This window comes from Orcinus orca, chromosome X, assembly GCF_937001465.1.
Source record: "Orcinus orca chromosome X, mOrcOrc1.1, whole genome shotgun sequence".
Taxonomy (NCBI): domain Eukaryota; kingdom Metazoa; phylum Chordata; class Mammalia; order Artiodactyla; family Delphinidae; genus Orcinus; species Orcinus orca.
In genome coordinates, this window is record NC_064580.1 from 117,734,044 (window position 1) to 117,753,736 (window position 19,693).

The following is a 19,693-nucleotide window of genomic DNA, read 5'->3' on the forward strand; positions in this document are numbered from 1 at the left end:
CAATTTTCTATGCGTTGATCTGACTAATGGAAAATAAACAATAGCTTTTATTTATTTTATTATTTTTTTAACGTCTTTTGGAGTATAATTGCTTTACAATGTTGTGTTACTTTCTGCTATACAACAAAGTGAATCAGCTATATGTATACATATATCCCCATGTCCCCTCCATCCCACCCTCCCTATGCCACCCCTCTAGGTTGTCACAAAGCACCGAGCTGATCTCCCTGTGCTATGCAGCAGCTTCCCACAAGCCATCCATTTTACATTTGGTAGTGTATATATGTCAATACTACTCTCTCACTTCGTCCCAGCTTCCCCGTCCCCCCCAAGTCCTCATGTCCATTCTCTACATCTGCGTCTTTATTCCTGCTCTGCCACTAGGTCCATCAGTACCATTTTTTTAGATTCCATATATATGCGTTTGTTTTTCTCTTTCTTACTTACTTCACTCTGTATGACAGACTCTTGGTCTGTCCACCTCATTACAAATAACTCAATTTTGCTCCTTTTTATGGCTGAGTAATATTCCATTGTATATATGTGCCACAGCAATAGCTTTTAACTTACCTTCCTTTGACTGTGATGTGTTCAGGTTAATATGTTGATTGATCAATGTTAAAAAGCATATATATATATATGTGATTTTTAGCCTTCCAGATCCCACAGATATGCCTGAAAAGAAACTTTAAAAAGTGAATAAGTATAACTAAATCACTTTGCTGTGCAACTGAAACTAACACAACATTGTAAATCAAATACACTCTAATATAAAATTAAAAAAATAAAAACAAAAAAAAGTGAATAAGGACTTCCTTGGTGGTGCAGTGGTTAAGAATTCACCTGCCAATGCAGGGGACACAGGTTCGAGCCCTGGTCTGGGAAGATCTCACGTGCTGCAGACCAGCAAAGCCCGTGCACCACAACTACTGAGCCTCTGCTCTAAAGCCTGCGAGCCACATCTACTGAGCCCGCATGCCACAACTACTGAAACCTGCACACCTAGAGCCCATGCTCCACAATAAGAGAAGCCACTGCAATGAGAAGCCTGCGCACCGCAACAAAGAGTAGCCCCCGCTTGCCGCAACTAGAGAAAGCCCGCGCGTAGCAGCGAAAACCCAACGCAGCCAAAAATAAATAAATAAATTGATATAAATAAATAAATAAATAAATAAACAAATAAAACCCCCAAATTCATGGGTCCAGCCCAGACCCCTACCCCCCAAACTCCAGACTCATAAAAAGAAAAGTGAATAAGTATAGGGTTATTTGTTGCAACATTGTTTAATATCATATGACTGGAAACAACCTAAATGTTCCTCAAGAGGAGGCTAGTTAAATTATGGTGTGTCATTCATACATGGAATACTATGCAGTTGTAAAAAAAAAAAGGGAGCACTGGGCTTCCCTGGTGGCGCAGTGGTTGAGAGTCCGCCTGCCGATGCAGGGGACACGGGTTCGTGCCCCGGTCCGGGAAGATCCCACATGCCGCGGAGTGGCTGGGCCCGTGAGCCATGGCCGCTGAGCCTGCGCGTCCGGAGCCTGTGTTCCGCAGCGGGAGAGGCCACAACAGTGAGAGGCCCGCGTACCGCCCAAAAAAAAGGGAGCACTTTGCTGATGTAGAGTAATCTCCAATGTATAGTGTTAAATGAAAAAACAAAGATGTAGACAGTATATTGTATACCACTGTGTGTAAAAAAGAGTGTCAGAGAATATCTATGTATTTGCTTGAAGGTGCATAAAAGCATCTCTGGGAGGTACATAAGAAACTGACAACACTGGTTGCCAATGAAGAACTAGGAGGAAAAGGCAGAAGGAAGACTCTACACTGCACACTCTTTTCTGTCACTTACATATTTAACCATGTGAATGTATTACTCAGTCACAAATAAATGTAAACAGAATGAAATCACAGCAACAATGGGAAACAAGAAAAGGTGACATCAATGTGAAATAAATTTTGAGGGATACCAGGAAGCAAGAAACCCAATGAATTTGGGCTAACAGAGAAATCAGAGCAGAAAACATTGCAATTCAAGAAATCAGAAGTAAGAGTGGGTTCTCTCAAGGAGGCAGCAATCTCAGAGTTGGCAAATGCAGAGCAGGGGTGGGCAGGGAAGGAATCATTATGGCAACTCAGTAAAGAGCTGCAGTGGAACAGCTAGGACAGGTGGACCCCTTTTCTCCCTCTCTCCCTTCCCCCATGGACCCTTTGTCAGCAGCAACATTGGGCCTTTGCCCTCAGGCTAAAGTTGCCCGAGGAGGACTCTAGGGAGTGTGCTGAGACCTCCACAACGAATAGGCAAAAGAAAACAAAAGGAAAACCAGCCTTAGTCAAGAGCGAAACCCTCTAAAGGTCTCCACCCCCAGAGAAAAGCCCTCCTTACTTTATCAGTTGTGGGGGTCCCGGCCTTCCTGCCTCTCAACCCACATAACCTAAAGGGAAACCTGCCTGTTGACAAGCTCTACCCACTTAAACAGAACCCACAGTCGGCCCTCCCATTCCGGGGAGAGGTTTGTGGGGGAAACAGATCAATGCAATTGTAGAGGAAACCCATGTCATCCACCCATAAAAGCTAACATAGATCTTCATTCATAAATATGACCAGACAACTAAGGGTCACCAGACATTTGAGGAAAACTATCAACATGAAGGAGAAGGACCAAAATAAACAAATGGAACTGACCCCAGAGGAAAGAGAGATAATTAAAGGAATAGAAGAAAACGTAAAACAAATATATTGTGATTTGTATCGCCAGAGAGCCTGGCCAGTGCTGTTCTACCAGTTAGAATATTTTACAACTTCCCCTTCTATCCCCTGAAAAGAAAACTAAGTAATTGGGCAAAGATTTACTAATTCCTTACAATGTGTCAGGAAGCAGGGATTCTGAGATTTGTAATTTTCTTTCCTCTAGAAGCTAATGGTAGGGAAATCTGACAAGTCAGTTATGATGTAATGTGTCAAATTCTATGATAGATTGAGCACAGAAGAGGGCACCTTGTCAGCTGGAAGGGCACGTTTCACAGAGCAGGTATCTCTTCAACATTAGTGGATAAAAAAGGAGGGAGTCATGATGTTCATAGGGGAACAGCTTGAACAAACACAGCACATTCGGGGAAATAAGCTTAGCTGGACATGGGTGATGCTCAAGTCTGAGCATGAGTGAGTGGTGGGGGATGAAGACAGAAAGGTGGGCAGGGGTGGGAACCTGTGCTATGCTTACAATGGAAACACTATCCTCTAGGCTAGGGTTTTCCAGACATGTTCAGGGAAAAGAGTCCTTGAGAGGCCCTTTGTAGAACAAACAAAATGCTGATATATTTAACTCTTTCTTATGTACTGGAAACAACTTTCCTAGCAGAAACTCTGACTGTGTTCTAGGTTATCAATATAAAATCACAACCACAAGCCTAGTCACATCAGAATGTGTGCGATCCATTGTTTTTTTAGTTTTTTCCCTGATGCTTATTTGTTGCAGATCAATCATCAGCTAGAAGAAAATCAGTAGTAGAAAAGGGTGACAGAGATTTGAGAAAACTTTATGCAAGAAAAACTGAAAAATTCAATCTCTTCACTTAATTCTTTCTCTGAACTAAGAAAAATATAGTCAGTATTTGAGTTTATCTGCAGGCATTCCCCTGGACTCCCCAGGTCTACAGATTTCTCGGTAACCTAGTTTAAAAATCACTTCTGAATGCATTAGGCAACTGAAGATCTTTAAAGGGGACCCAACACCAGGGCCAGGCCACTCCTTGTTGGGGGAGAGACACACAAAGGACATCTGATACAGAATCAGAAAGTAGAGCTAAAATGTGGAAGCTGGATAGGTAGCCAATGTTGCAGCAATCTAGAGGACCAGGCAGAAGGATGGGAGAAAGAGGAGGCTTCAGGGATTACAGGACCATCAGGCTATTCCGGAGCTAATCCCATTCACATTGAACATGCCAGGAAACTGTCAACCTGCTTCCCTGGGTCTAATGCATCGTCTTAGGGGGGTAAAATCAGGTTAGATAATACGGTCAGTTACAAGATTTAGAGTTAACATTCTTCTGGTGATACGGAGGATGGATGGGGTGGGGCGGGAAGGGAAGCAAGGCAATCAATTAGGAACGTACAATTCAGTCATGCAGGAGAGAGGGGATGAGGGCCTAGACTAGAATGTTGCCCAGGGGGATAGAAAGGAGTGGTGGCAGTCGAGAAGCTTTGGGGATGAGGAAGCCACTGGGATTGGGGAGTAATCTGGGCAAGAGAGAGGAAGGAATCCTTGATGACTCCCAAGTCTTGGACAGTTTTGTGGGTGTAGTAGTACCATTCACTGAGATGGGGAGAGCCTGGAGGGAGAACAAGTCTGGGTTGGAAGTGGAGTGGGGAGATGAGTTAAGTTTGGGGCATGCCAAATATGGGGTGGTTTGGGGGTATCCAAGTGGACACATTCAGAGGTAGCTGCACTTACAAATCCACAGTTCAGGGCTGCAGTTATACATTTGAGGTTTACCACTATAAGGTGATAGTGAAAACCATGAAAATGGATGGGAACCATCCAAGGCAAACATGTAGAATGAGAAGAGGGGAGGGGATGAGCATGAGGATGGGAGATACCAAAGTTTTAAGAGGTACAAGGGAAAAAGGAATCACATGAAGAAGGATTCTGAGAGGCAAGATGGGAGAGTTTTCAGAAGGATGACAACAAAATAATAGGTCAACAGACTACTGGAAAGGTCACTGAAAATTAACTCTAAAAAGTATTCAGCCCAAGTGAGAGAGTGGCATGGCCCTATATACACTACCAAACGTAAAATCAATAGCTAGTGGGAAGCAGCCGCATAGCACAGGGAGATCAGCTCGGTGCTTTGTGACCACCTAGAGGGGTGGGATAGGGAGGGTGGGAGGGAGGGAGACGCAAGAGGGAAGAGATATGGGGACATATGTATATGCATAACTGATTCACTTTGTAATAAAGCAGAAACTAACACACCATTGTAAAGCAATTATACTCCAATAAAGATGTTAAAAAAAATAAAAAGTATTCAGCCCAAACTATTGTGCTAATAATGGTGGAAGCAGTTTCAGGGGGATATTGTAAGCAGAAGTCAGGAAGTGGAGGCAGGGAGATTGGACAATTCTCTCTTGAAGTTGGTCACGTGAACAAACGTGGCATTGTCGGCAACTCTGGTCCCTTCAGCGACCTCTCTCTCGGGGCTGGACTGATCTGATGGTCACAGGGTCCTTGCAGCTCTGGCATGCTGTCATGGTATGAAGCTGCTCCTGGAGAAGTCCTCGAGCCCCTTTTAGTTCTTGTGATAATTTTCCTTTAGTGGAACTAAGGTTCCTTGTCTAAGAACTGAAGCCTCTGACTTGACTGATCAAAGTTTATCACATGCATTGAAGCCACCTACTTGGCAGATGTAGTGAGATCTGCGCCCAGGACAGGATGCTGGGGCGTGGGAGGGGAAGACAGCAGGTGGTAACTATGCAGATAGCATGCCTATCAGAGGAGTTTGTTACATTTCCTATTTGTGTCTCAAAACAATCTTATAGGAATCACCAAAGCAATCTTATCATGGTTTCTAGACCAGGTTGGGATGTGGGGTAGGGATTTCCACAGCTACTTTTATTTCGAAGGCCATCTGATAAGACCATCAAAAGCCATTCAGAAACGCGTAATTCTACACACTTCAATAATTCAATTTGTTGTCAAGACGCTGGGTGTTTTTGATGTTGTTCATTTGTTTTTTGCTAGTATGTAAGGACTTGGCAATTATTTGGAAAACTCACATCATAGGCTAAACAAATAGCATAAAACCCAAGGTGAGAGTGTTTCTCTATATCTTAACGGGTTTCAAGCATCTTTCATGCACATAGGATTTCATAACAACCTAGAGGATAAGCAAGGTGGGTACAACTGCCCATTTGGATATGAGGAAACTGAGATCTGCAGAGGGAGAGTGATAGGCTTGAGGTCCACAGCAATTTATTGGTACACTAAGGGCTAGAATTCAGGTCTCTTAACTGCAGCCTATTTTCCCTAGTCCAAACGGATACATTGGCATCAACAATTATCTGATGGACTGGAACAGTGTAGACAGACAACTTGGCTGGATCAAGCTAATATTCCTACTTTAACTTCAATCCCAGAATTTTGGCCTGAATTACCCCAAGACCCTACTTCTCTTGGCCTTGGAAAAGGGTATTTTTCTTGAATTATCTTTCCAGCTAAATTTTCTTTACTAATTGTCAGCACTCCTTTTTGCTCTATGCCATGTAGACTTGCCTCGAAAAGCCGCCGGGACTTCGTTGGGTTTAAAGATGAAAGAAATGTTAACAAGCAGTTAGCCAGTGGGAAGCCAGTTGCAAAATCAATCCAAGCTTTTGTTGATGTTTCTTTCTTTCCCCATCTACCAGGTTCCCGATTTATATTAGTAAGATTGAAATTGAAATAATTCTATTGCTGGTGGATTCATTTGGCTCTTTCCTTGAAACTGGTGAACCCCAAACGTTAGACAGCGATAGGAAAGTACTGCCATTGTCTGTTAAGAAGTCTATGACATTTCAAGGCAAGAATGAATGTATGGAAGAAGAAACTTGTTTCTTCTTTACTAACGAAAGGGAAAGCCTGGAAGTGAATGATATGGGTAGGTAAAAAAAAAATAGAAAAAAAAAACCTTTACGTAACTTTTTTTGCCGGGAGAGAAGACTGCGAAGCACATTTTCCAGGAAGTGTGGGCTGCGACGATTGTGCGCTCTTAACTAATCCTGAGTAAGGTGGCCACTTTGACAGTCTTCTCATGCTGCCTCTGCCACCTTCTCGGTCAGAAGACATCATTTCAACTCGAACGCAGCATGATCGAAACGTACAGCCAACCTTCTCCCCGCTCTGTGGCCACTGGACCACCCGTCAGTATGAAAATTTTTATGTATTTACTGACTGTTTTTCTTATCACCCAGATGATTGGGTCAGCGCTTTTTGCTGTGTATCTTCACAGAAGATTGGACAAGGTAAGATGAACCGTAGGCCTTTATTAACTAAATTTGGGGTTCTTACAGATGTGTGGGTTGGTTGGTTTTAGTTCTACCCAAATGATGGACAATGGTAAGAACCCAAATAGATAAGTGGTCTTGTGGCGTAGTGGTTGTGGTCTAGTTAGTGAGATGTTCTACTCTTTTCTCTGGTCAAGAACCTTGGCTCTGGAGTCAGACTGCTGGGTTCAAATATTGACTCGGTCCCCTACTAGTTCTGTGATCCCAGGCAAGTTATTTGCCATTTCTATGCCTCAGTTTCCACATTTGAGAAATGGGGATGTTAATGGTACCCACCTCATAGATTAAATTCAAGCTAAGACCAGAGCCAGGCACAAAATAAGCACTACGTAGACACGAGCTATAATGATTTGCTAAGGTTTTGCTTAAAAAGTAAACTATTTTTTTTTCTGATGGAGACAACTGTTTTTCTTCTAAATCTCCAACTAGACAAGGAAAGCATCAATCTGAGCTGAAAATGCATAGTTTCAGGTTAGCATAGACATGGGTAAGTCCCTGAAAGCGGCGTTCTCTGTATAATTCTTCAAATGCTGATTGTAGTTGCAAGCTGCTCAGTTTCCCGCTGAGATGTTTTACGTTCTCAAACGGTTGGACAGACAGAACAAAAGAGTGGAGGAAGTTAGCAGGTCGTTCTGCATTCTTAAGAAAAAGAACCATTAGGATTTATCCTGTTTCCATGCGTTTACCCACCTCCACTCATAAGCATTATTGGCTGTGTTGAAAAAATCCCAATCATAGATGAAAAGGAGAAATTTGGTCCATTACTTGGCTGTTCCTAAAGGTCTAGATGTGGGAATTGTGGATGCACAGCATCTGAAGACTGCGTTTTCTCAGGGATGTGCGAGTGGCCATTATCGGGATGCCAATCTTGAATTAAGACCAGGAGGTTTTCTATCGGGGTAAGGTGGAGCTTGAACAATTGAGGCAATTCTTGGGTTACCCAAATTTTAGGTTTCACTGCTGAGAAAAGAGCAGGGTTCTGGGTCTGCTTGTTTGTTTGTTTGTGTTTGGTCTGCTGGGCTCTGCCAATCAAATGCCCGGACATAAGCCTAGCCTCTATAGGGGAAATACTGACCTGGGTAGATTCAAATTTACCCTGGCACTTGGGTGTTCTCTTAATGACAGTGAAAGCCACCGGCTAGCTGCATCTTGTTTTGAATCTAAAAATGTAATCTGAATATAAGAAAATAGCACAGAATTAGTTGATTAAACAAGTGAATTCCATCTATTTACTTATTCTAAGACATTGGAAAATAAAATATCTCATTACCTTTGGGAATGAAAGATGATTTCTTTAAAAATGAAAATGTTTTCTGCAAATACTAAACTTAAAAAGAGAGAGATGTAATTAGAACTCAAGTTATTGATACACATTGCAAATTACCTTCACCAGAGCACTGCAACACAAACACTAAAACTAAGTGGGCAAATTAGCTCAGCAGAAAACTATTTTATAGCCTGTGTTTATAATGACCAATCATTACTGAAGCAATGGGAAATATGACCATTAGAGAATGTTGCTGCTACAATACATGGGAAAAAGTACCCTTTGTGATGAAATTTCATTAGAATAGCTGTGATTTCTACCTAGCATTGCAGACCACATGACATTTTCTTTGCTGGCTTTTGTAGATTTTTTAAACTGCTAATACCAGATATCAGTAATCCAGTATAGTAACTTGTTATTATGCCCCATTTATATCTGCAAAGTCCTCCTCATGTCGTTGAGGCCATGAAGTGATTGTAGAGGCAGACAGAAGTACAATGTCTCATGTCCCTGTTATTTCATAAATAGATAGAAGATGAAAGGAATCTTCATGAAGATTTTGTGTTCATGAAAACGATACAGCGATGCAGCAAAGGAGAGGGGTCCTTATCATTACTGAACTGTGAGGAAATTCGAAGCCGGTTTGAAGACCTGGTCACGGTAAGGACCTCAATTGTTGGGAAAAGTGTCATTGAAAAGTTTTAGTTGAGAAAACCTGCTAGGTTGGGACACTAAAATGTGACCATGTAAAATTTAAACACGTGTTATATATATACTATAGATACATATCGCCATCATATGTACATACATGTATATATGGGTATGTGTATCAAAAAAGCAAAAATGAAGCCAAAATCCTACGGTTAAAAGGGAAAGGAAAGTTGGAAGTGTGCTCGTTGAAAGGAATGCCCTTAAGAAGAACAAAAGAGACTCTCTCTGGGGAAGATACACACTCTCATGGGCACATTCACACATGCACATGAGCTCAGACATGCAGATGCCTCAGGGGAAAGGATGAAGTCTACCAAGTTTGTTTTTTGCATTTTCTTACCTTTCCATCCAAACCTTGATGCCTTCCCACTGTGGACCCAGGGTCTGGTCCCCATTTCCCAGAGAAGCGATAACCATTGGCCACTGCAGCGTTGTCAGGCCACAGGTTAAGGGTTTGCCTTTACTGGGGGCGGTGGGGACTTCTGAACACTGATAGACTCTAACATATGAAGGAACGCTTCTCTCATGATGGGATTTCAGGTGCCATGTAGGTGAAATCTTTTCCTTTTACTGTGAGGAGAGGTGTGGGCGATTGGCAATGGACTGTCTCAGTACCGCTCGAACCAGACCCTGTATCATACCACCTGCTCATGGAGTCAGTCCCCTCTAGGGCCAATCAAGACCTGAGGCAGAAAGTCTGAAGCCTTCTAGCCCAACAGACCGGTGCCCAGCATGAAGTAACTGCAGTGGCCTATGATAGGTACCTAAAGTGAGAGTTTCTAGGCCGTTTACTGAGGACACGCCCACAACATTAATTCCATCGCTGTAGACAAGGGGCGCAGGAGCTCTTTCTCCAGAAGAAGAACAGCAAGAAGCCTTTCTGCCTGTTTCCCCCTCAGAACACTGAGTCAGATACCTTGGGCCCTCCGGGGACTTGGGGGTCGTGACTAGGAGGCCGCATCCAGGCTGAGGGCGGCGCTGTGCCAGATGGGTGGGTATCTGGAGAAACCAACAGGAGTTAGCTCTCACATGTGGGAGTGAAGGACCTGAGAGCTTAGTTCTGAGCTTATTCCTGTCCTCCTGTACTGTCCCCGGTGTGTCATTTTTAATCCAGTAGTGAGGACTCCGAAAGCTTATTCCTGGGTCACCTACGGGGATCTGAATGAGGCTCAAATCTGTTGCTGGCTTTTAGGTTCTAATCTAACTCTTTATTTGCAAGGCCTGAAAACGATTTGAGTTTCTCTAGTTCTTCAAGGCTTCTGGCCAGTATTACAGGGTATTGGAAGGTGTTGCAAATTTAAATGGGAATAAAGCCACTTTGAGAACAACGCTTAATAATCCAAGTAGCATATTTAATGTGCCGGGCTGTGTGACCTTGGGCAAATGACTTCACCTCTCTGGGCCTCATTTTTCTCATGTGTCCAATGAGAGGGCTGAGATGATCTGCCAGGGCACTACCAGCTCTGACATCCTGTAATTATGTGATCAGACTTCAGTTACCCCCAAAGACAGTGAGAGTGGCTGTTGGTGTCTTCCCTCCCTCCCTCTTTCTTACTGAGAGTTTTACAGTTGTACTGCCAATTCCTCATGGCTGTATTTCAGGTTGGATATGTAAAGCTTCCCAAATCAGCTACCCAGGACAAAAGTAAGGAAGAAAGTCAGTTTGGCCTCTTTGCTTATGCTTGCATGAAAAAAGTGACAGCTCCCAAGTTTCATACTCTGGAAAGGCAGACCTTCTCAGGCATGTCCGCCAGGGCTCCTTCCGTGCAACAGAGGAAGCCCCTTGCCTCCAGTGCTGCGGGGTGGAGTCCGAGTCAACGTCATCTGCGCCAACGATGCGCACGACAATCAGACACAAAGTACTCCAGCTCCCCAGTCCTGTTCCAACGATTGACCCCCGTTCCAATATCCATTCCCCGAAACTTCTCATTCTAAAACAATATTTTGGACTTTTTTTTTAACCCAACAGGCCAACTACAAAATAACCCCCCAACTGGATTATTTATATTCTTAGCTAATGTTAGCAGCCTTTCTTTCTGGGTCACAGTCTGATTGGTCCAGAACAACCCAAGGCCTGAATCACAGGAAGGGGTCTTCGAAATCATCAGATCCAATTATCAACCCAGAGCTGCTTCTTCTCCCCACAGCCGCTACCCAGAGGTCACTCAATCTCTGTTTGAACACCTCTAGTGACGGGGAACTCATTATTTCTTGAGGCAGGTCGCACCAAGCTGTCACTCTGGGTGGAAGATGGAATTCGGGGCTGATGTTAGAGTAGATGAAGGCGGCATTTTAAATAGTATAATTACACATTAAAACTTTCTCCCTCCCCCCAGCTCCCTGCTAGAATGATCAGTTCCATGATTGTCTGCTCGCCAATGCCCGAGGTGTCTTTGATAAGGTCAAAGCATCTCCTTTTCGAGTTAAAGGTCAAGCTATCCAACCCTGCCACATGGAGTTCCCACTAAGAGAGAAATAACTAATTCCAGATTTTCTGAAAGTCAACTTTCAAAAGTCTTTCAGTTGAGGTGGGGAGTGAAGCAAGAGGGGTAAAAAGGCTCTGGGGAGTGTGGCTGGGGCAGAGTTCACAGAAAGGCAAGGCCGGGTGCATAAAGGGCAAACTTTGCTGACTTCACATTTTCATGTTGGCCAAGCCCTGACACCAATGCAACCACCTAGCCTAAAAGTATCTCACCCTCGATCACCACACTCCATCTTTTGAAAAGACACGAAATATTCATTTGTTTGCTTGTTATCTCACAAACATTTTCCTGTTGCAGCACTTTCACACTGCCACACTTCAGCTCAAGTGGAAAGTTGAAGCTCTGGGCCCCGTGAGAGTTTTGAGGCGCAGGCCCCCGGTTAGGCTCCATGACTTACACCCTCACATCTGGCACTCAAGCCGAGCGTACAAGGAACCCCTCAGCAGTAACAACACTAATACCTTATTGGGGAGGAACGAAAAGGAAGGGCGCTGTAGAAAATTGATTCCAGGAACTGGAAGGCACACAGGACTTTGATTATCAGAAGACGTGAAAATACTATTGCCTTCCTTATCTGTGCTCAGAGTACAGCGTTAAGCCCAGCCTCGGAACGTGATCTCAGTTTCTACTGTCGGCTTCAACCTCAGATTCCTTGGGTGACCTCATGCCTGCCCGTTAAGCCCACCGTGCCTTTTATTCAGTATCTTTAAATCTTTAAAACGGCAACAGCAGCCTTTATTACCTTCCAGTCTGTGTAGATGGTACTCTCTGCTATAGCTTCTTTAAGTGCCTCTAGCCTTCCTGCAGTTGCTAATGAGAAGAAACCCCTTAAGAAGTGCTGCGTTTGGCTTGGAATGGAACATCAGCCGCATTGGGAGATTACCTGAGTTTCCTATACGCGCTGATGATTCTAAGTAGGAACGGGCCACACAAGGCAACCAGCAACAAGAGAATCTCTTCAGCCCATTGACAGGGACAACAAAATTTTTTTTTAAAGTCTGAGGATCTTTTCATAGTCTGGGATTTCTTCCCAAGGTCAAACTTACTATTTCCATTTCCTAAGAGATTTCAGACCAGTTTTATTCTAATAGATACATACCATGGTTTATGTTAATAATATTCTATATACCAGTTCCCAGGGTAGAATCTGCTCCCCATTCAGCATTATTTTACTCGTCAAAGCCAGGGAGGTTGGGGTCATAGGAGGGGTCAGGATGGCAGTCATTGGTCTGGAGAGAGCACTGGAAGATAATAAAGCCCAGATTCTGTTTCCAGGTTCACCCCTGGGCTTTCTGGGCTGTCAGCTCATCTGTCAAAGCCATGGGCTCCTAATCGGTAGGATGGAATTAATGACAGGACCTGAGTCTATATGATAATCTTCACCAGAAACAGGCAACAGAGTAATGGCAGGTGCCAAATGAATGAAACCTCCCTCCAAAGCCCCCGCCAGGGTTCCTGTCAAAATGACCTTTTGCCATGATTCTTATTTTAGGGTATAATGCAAAGCAAAGAAGTGAAGAAGAAAGAAAAAAACTTTGAAATGCACAAAGGTAGGTTGCTCTTTACCATTTCTATAAATACTTAAAAACTAAAAGGAAGCTTTAGGCCGATCATACTGAACAACCCAGTGTTGGATCAGGGAACCTGTAGCCCTGGAAATAAAACAGGAACACAATTGCCACATCAATACCTTCTCTGGTGCCTGTGATTTAGAAAGGAGTTGTATGGACATATTTATAGTGAAGCCTGTGTTCCTTTAGTGCTGACGATACCAAGTATGAAGAAATCACATTATTTTCAACACCTTAATCAAAGCAACCAAACAGCCTAGTACCACCTACAGAGGATAAGATGACAAGACGGTCAGCATTTGGTAGCGGTGTCATTCATCACTCAACGAGAACAGTTTTTTCATGGGGAAACACGGCCAGGGGAGCCTCGGAGACCCAGGAGTGATTCAGTGTGACAGCGCTGTTCTTTGCCCTGTTCTTGAGGTCAGAGCATCTCAAACATCCTAGGCTTGGAAGGGACCTTGACGGTTCTCAAATCCTGCACCATCCCCGGATCACGAATCTCCTTCACAACAGCACTGACCATTGACTGTCTGATCAAACATGCCTAGACACCTTCTAGCTTGTAAAGCAGCCTGGGCCAACTCTGAAAAGCCCTAATAATTATAATAATAAGATTACTCTATACTCGAGAGAAGGCTTTCCTCCTCTGGAGTTGACATTTGTTCTTATAATCTCCACTAACTGAATCGAGTTCTGCTCTTTGGAGCCATGCTAAACAAAGTATATAATTCCTCTTCTACACAGCAGCTGTCCATATGTTGAAAACAACAGTCATGGCCCCTGAGCCTTTTCTTCTCCAGGGTAAACCTTCTCAGTGTCTCCCACTGTTTCTCCTATGACCCTTTCCAGGCTTTTTCTTGTCCTCGTTTAGGTCCTTTTCTGGACACACTAACTTTCTCTGTTCTTTTTAGAATGTAGCACCCCAAACCAAATACAATAATGCCTGGAGTGACCCGAGCAGCTGAGTGTGGGGAAAATGGAGTGTTGGTAGATGGGTGTTGTTAGATAAACTGCTATAGCACAAAGTCAGCGTAAAAGATGGTATGGCTTGCGTAAATTTAATACACACAAAGAAATACATACATACATACAGAGATACAGATACTGTTTTCTGAGGCAAAGAGCTTGCTTTAACCATTGGTTTGGATGCAAAGGGTCACCTGATTTCCATGAAGGCTTTGCTTTCAGAATGACTGTAAATATGTTGAGTGGTACCATGTTGTCTGTTAATTGCTGTGAAATTTGAGGAAACAGTTCATGTGGGTGCTGCCTAGCAGTCTTTGGGAAAATGATACACTTAACAAAGCTGGTCATTTAGGTCATGCAGCTTGACTCGTTATTCATAGGACACCTACAGAGTGTCCAGCTCCAGGCTCATTACTGGAAAAAAAACCAAACCAACTTCCACACCGTGTCTGCACTTAGGAGATTCAGTACGTGTAATTAAGGAGCAAACCTTTTACATGAGCAACAATTAGAGGTAGATATAACACTGTGGCCAGTGCTTGACCAAATCAGACACCATAAGCATTTTACTAGCTAAGTGTGCAGACACGACCTCTGGGCCCACTAAGATGACCAATGGATGGGAGTTGTTCTTAAAATCAAGATTCAAAATGTGTTTAATGAAGATCATTTTCTTTAGCCTGTGTCAGTCTATGTAAAGTGGAGTCAAGTACTGAATGACGATTGGAAGAATGGGCTCGGTGTAAAGAGCCGACTCAGTTGTTCAGATTTTAGAAACCAACATTTCCCTCTGGTTTCGAGGGATTTCAAGGCCATCTTATCCTTCCTTTCACATAACCTATTTAAGTACAGTCTCTGTGACCCAGCTGCAGAACTAGACCAAATCGTTCTGTGGCCAGTTTTGTGTTTCTTTGGCCTGACAGTTGGTCTTTGGTTTCATCTCAGGTGATCAGGATCCTCAGATCGCGGCACATGTCATCAGTGAGGCCAGTAGTAAAACAGCATCTGGTAAGTCCGAAGCATCTGAGCATCAGCCACCCGAGGGGGAAGGCCAGGAGGCTGAAGCAAGGCAGCCTAACAATTAGGCTCCTGTCTTCCTCCGGGGGCCAATTTACAAAGCTACCCAGACATGCCTCGTGCACTTGCCCTCGTCTTCAAAGTAGGCTCAAACGCACAGATGGGACTTGAAGGGACAAAAGGAGGTGGGAAGCAATCCCGATGTTCTCATTAGGTTCTTGCTCTGTGGCTGATTCTAAATGATGAATTACTGGGTGGAGGGACCATTATTCTGATAACACGGAAGAGATGGCACGTAGTGACCTGCTAACTGGGAGCATCCCTCGTCCTAACCCCTCTTCACTATATGCAAATGGGCCTCAAGGGGTATTTCCTGCCATCTGCCAATCCCTGTATGATTAGCCCCAGCTTCACTGGGGCCAACCTCAGGGAAATTAAAGGTAAAATCGTTCTGCAAAGATCAATAGATGCCAGGATGTTAGATTTTCCAATGAAGTAACAACAGACGACATACTGTAATCTTTTCAACTCTCAATGATTTTCTTTCCGTATACGTTCTGCCATGATTCTAGCCCTTAGATTTTTTTCCCCCAAATCTGTACCTCACGATAGCTGGTGTTGGACAATATGGCACATCTGATAAATGGATGGAAACATGCACACTAGCATAAAATCCCCTGTCTACATAAATGCAGGCCAAGAGCATCAGAGCAGTCTTTGAAAACTTCAACACAGCGCTCTGGAGCAGAGTTCTAAGCAGTGTGTGTGTGTGTGCGCGTGTGTGTGCGCGCATGTGTGTCAGAGAGAGACAGAGATATAGAGAGAGACACAGAGAGAGAGAGGAAAGGAGATAGGACCTCATCCTGGAGGTGGCTTGGGCTTCTCAGTGGGCATAATGCATACGTAGTTATCCTGGATCATGGTACAGGAGTAACGAGCACTGGATAGAAAGTTGTCGAACACTGAGATTTAAGAAGCATGACTACCACTTGCTGGGTGACCTTGGGCAAGTCCCTTTACCTTCGCAGCAGTTTCCTGTCTCACTTCACAGGGTGACTCTGAGCATCAAATCAGCTAATATAGAAGAAAGTTATTCTGTCAAGCGCTATAGAAACGTAAGGTGTCATTCCTTAGCTACTTCACTGCAGTTTAGCTGTCAGAAGAGCAACATAAAGCCCTTTTTGATAACACTTACCCCACAATATTTAATAATTCTGCCAAGTACCCCTTTCTCATAAAATACACTTATGGGAGAATATCACAACCATATCTGGTATGTCCAGGGTGGTCATCCACATGATACAGTCTCATCCAGATTGGATGGATGCCAGCAACAGAGACACCTCCTAGAAGAATAGTTTACCTTGCATACATTTCACAATGCTCACATATTCTGCCGAAAGGCCCATGATGACTGTTGGTCCTAGCATGGTTGACAGTCCGCATCACAGTAGGTCTGCAGGGGATCAGGTGAGAAGAAAGTCACATTTCTTACCCCGCAAGCCTCTCAGATCTACTTGGTCACGCTGCTCCAAACTTGCCCTACATCTCACAGCAAAGATGAAAATTAGGTAAGGACTTACAAAGTTAAACTTCGTGGACTCAAAGATAGGGAACCTGCCCGTGTTTTCTCAATCAGATGGTCCAAAAGCGAAAACATCATAATGAAGCATTTCTAGAGTGATCTGGAGGCCCAAGAAATGTCAGGCATTGCAGGATGCCTTTCCTAATTACTAAAGGATGAGTCTTAGCAGGTGGGGTCTTGCACCCTGATAGGCCTAAGAGCACCAAATAGGAGCTCAAATAAAAGCCCAAGGAAGCAAATGCATCGATACTTTCACTTCTCCCCACCCTCCACCCCCGGCAGTCTAGCTGTCTGTGGGGGCTGAGATTTGAAATCGGCTGCACACACTACTTTGAACCCAGTCAACATCTCAGGCGAGAAAAATGGCACATTGTTGGTGGGTACTTCAGCTTAGCCACAAGAATACAGGAACTTTCAAGTTGGTGGCGCCCACTACAATGGGAGATCAAAACACACAGTGAAATGACAGGTTTATTTTCATACTTCCTTGCCTAATTTTAGTCCCTCCTGTGGGAGGCGGATCGGGTTTGCAAGAGCATGATCGGGTAGGAAGAAATGGGGTCTTTTCTCTGTGCTGAGCTGAGCAAGAGAGATCGGCAAGTCTTCGACTTGGGAAAATTCAAGGAAAGCGAGATACGAGTTAGTATTAGCAAGGACTTTGAGTATTTTGGAAGGCGTGATTTATGACCTGGGATTTCTAAGTCATTCACATTCTTTTAAGTTCAAGGGCAAACTGGCTTTAAGAGCTCTCAAGGGGAGAAGGAAACTCACTGGGCTCTGTTACTTGAGTTAATCTTCACATGTCTCTGAAATAGGCTGTAATATGAGCCCCGTGTTACAGGTAAGGAACTGAGAGGCTCAGGGAGATTGACTTGCCCAAGCTTAAATAAGGCCTGGATGGGAACCCAGCTCCGTCTGACTGTGCAACCCATGCTGATCGGTCAGCCGTGGCTCCTCCATAGACTGAGGGCTGGATGGGTCTTTCAGAATCCCTGACGACCCAAACTTCCACTCCTATGTGAAGCCAGTATCCAACACGAAACCATATTGTCCGTTAGAATCTGAATCATGTACGCTCCACCTGACCACGGTTTTTTCCCCTCTCCATTACAGTTCTCCAGTGGGCCCCCAAAGGATACTACACCCTAAGCACCAACTTGGTAACCCTCGAAAACGGGAAACAGCTGGCCGTGAAAAGACAAGGACTCTATTACATCTACGCCCAAGTCACCTTCTGTTCCAATCGGGAAACTTCGAGTCAAGCTCCATTTATAGCCAGCCTCTGCCTAAAGTCCCCAGGTGGATCGGAGAGAATCTTACTGAGAGCTGCAAATACCCACAGTTCCTCCAAACCGTGCGGGCAGCAATCCATTCACTTGGGAGGAGTCTTTGAATTGCAACCGGGTGCTTCGGTGTTTGTCAACGTGACTGACCCAAGCCAAGTGAGCCACGGGACTGGCTTCACGTCGTTTGGCTTACTCAAGCTCTGAACGGTGTAAGCTGGCAGGTTGCGGCTGGGCTGACGCTGGCTGTCTTCACAATCCAGCAAAGCACTTAAGACCGCCCCACCGCAGCCCATTGGACTGCCTATTTATAACCCTAGGATCCTCCTCATGGAGAACTATTTATTATACATCCCAAGGCATGTAGGGCTGCAATGAGTGAATTACCGGGCGGAGGAAACCCCTGTTCCATAAGAGCTTATATTCTGAAGCAGCAACCCCACTGATGCAGACATCCAGAGAGTCCTATGAAAAGACAAAGCCATTACACACAGCTCGAATTCTGAGTAAACAGCAGAAAATTAGCCAAGTTTAGTTTTGTTTCTTTGCGTGCAGTGTCCTTCAGTGGAGAATGTATTTGATTTCTCAGTGAAGATGCCGGAGGGAAACGCGGAGCCTCAGCTCACATTCAATTACGGTGGATTCTGGGTCCCTGCGGCCACGAAGGAGGTGGGGCAGACTTTAGAAAGTATAATGCAATGGAGAACCGAAAACCCTGCTCCCCGCCAGTCACCCTGACACTCATTCGCATCCTTTCTTTCTCTCCGACACACACACACACACACACACACACACACACAGAGTCAGGCTGTTGCTAATCAAGTATCTTATTTCAACCCTGTTCCTATCTCCACCACTGTCGATGGGGTAGGCGGGCAGGGGGGCAGCTCTGAGGCTTCCCACTCCTTCCAGAGAAATGACTGGATTTAAAGGAAATCTATTGTATCTACCTGCAGTCCCCATTGTTTCAGAGTGAACTGGTGATTATCTTGTTATTTATTTTTTGAATAATAAAGATCTCTTAACATTATTGTGGTTACTTAGCATCTGAAGCCCCAGGCCAGGGGGGAGGGGGATCACTTGGAGGGAATGTTCCCAACCCTTGTGATACTTTCAGAAACTTGGTTCTGAAGCTTGTGGCACAAAATATCTTGGTGACAGCACACTCCCTGGAAGGCTGCGATAGCCTTTGATGGATGACAGGAAAGCAGAGCCAGTGAAAAACCTGCTCAGGAAAGGTTGCAGAGGATTGAAAAAAGCCTGGGTTTTTTCTTGATTAATCACAGCTAAGCGAAGCATAAAGAGAAGCAGTTGCTCATCTTTTTAATAGCTGTCAAGGCGGTTCCACCTTAGGTGAGAGGACAGGGAACTGGGACAAACTGAAGGGAAGCATTGGCCTCTCAGTCTTGTCACTTCCAGTCGAGGGGTTTTTCATGTAAGAAGCCCAGAGTGGCTTCGTCATCCTTACCGGTAGGGGGCCCTTCTTAAGGCAAATACCACGTGTCCAGGCAGAAAAATATGACTGTAGCAATAAGACAGGGGCGTGAGGAGAGTTGGGGGCAGCTCTACGGCCGCTGGCCCTGCTCTTTGGTCCTCGGGATGGCACAGTCCCTTCCTGGCTGAGTGACTTGGAAGGCCTTAGAGCATGAATTTCTAGCACAAGGCTGAAGTCGTGCTGGACAGACTTGCTGGGTTGTGTATGGATACTTTCTCCAACAAGAGAACTTTGGTCTGAGCCCTCGTGACATTTGTGGATTCGAGGACTCA

The 19,693-nt window shown here is 44.5% G+C and overlaps 1 protein-coding gene across 1 annotated transcript; it reads left to right on the forward strand.

Moving 5' to 3' along the window:
- The first annotated feature begins 6,596 nt into the window (after positions 1–6,596).
- Positions 6,597–18,950, forward strand: CD40LG (CD40 ligand). Its single transcript, XM_004278728.4, has 5 exons — positions 6,597–6,998; positions 8,836–8,967; positions 12,994–13,051; positions 14,987–15,049; positions 17,757–18,950. The coding sequence occupies exons 1-5, from the start codon at positions 6,843–6,845 to the stop codon at positions 18,131–18,133; spliced, it is 786 nt and encodes a 261-aa protein (XP_004278776.1). The 5' UTR covers positions 6,597–6,842; the 3' UTR covers positions 18,134–18,950.
- The last annotated feature ends 743 nt before the right edge of the window (positions 18,951–19,693 follow it).

Excerpts from the sequence above, each read along its gene's own strand:
- CD40LG (XM_004278728.4), top strand. The coding sequence starts at position 6,843 with ATGATCGAAACGTACAGCCAACCTTCTCCCCGCTCTGTGGCCACTGGA. Across the intron at positions 8,968-12,993 it reads GGTTTGAAGACCTGGTCACG|GGTATAATGCAAAGCAAAGA; the intron begins GTAAGGACCTCA and ends TTCTTATTTTAG. Across the intron at positions 13,052-14,986 it reads AAACTTTGAAATGCACAAAG|GTGATCAGGATCCTCAGATC; the intron begins GTAGGTTGCTCT and ends GTTTCATCTCAG.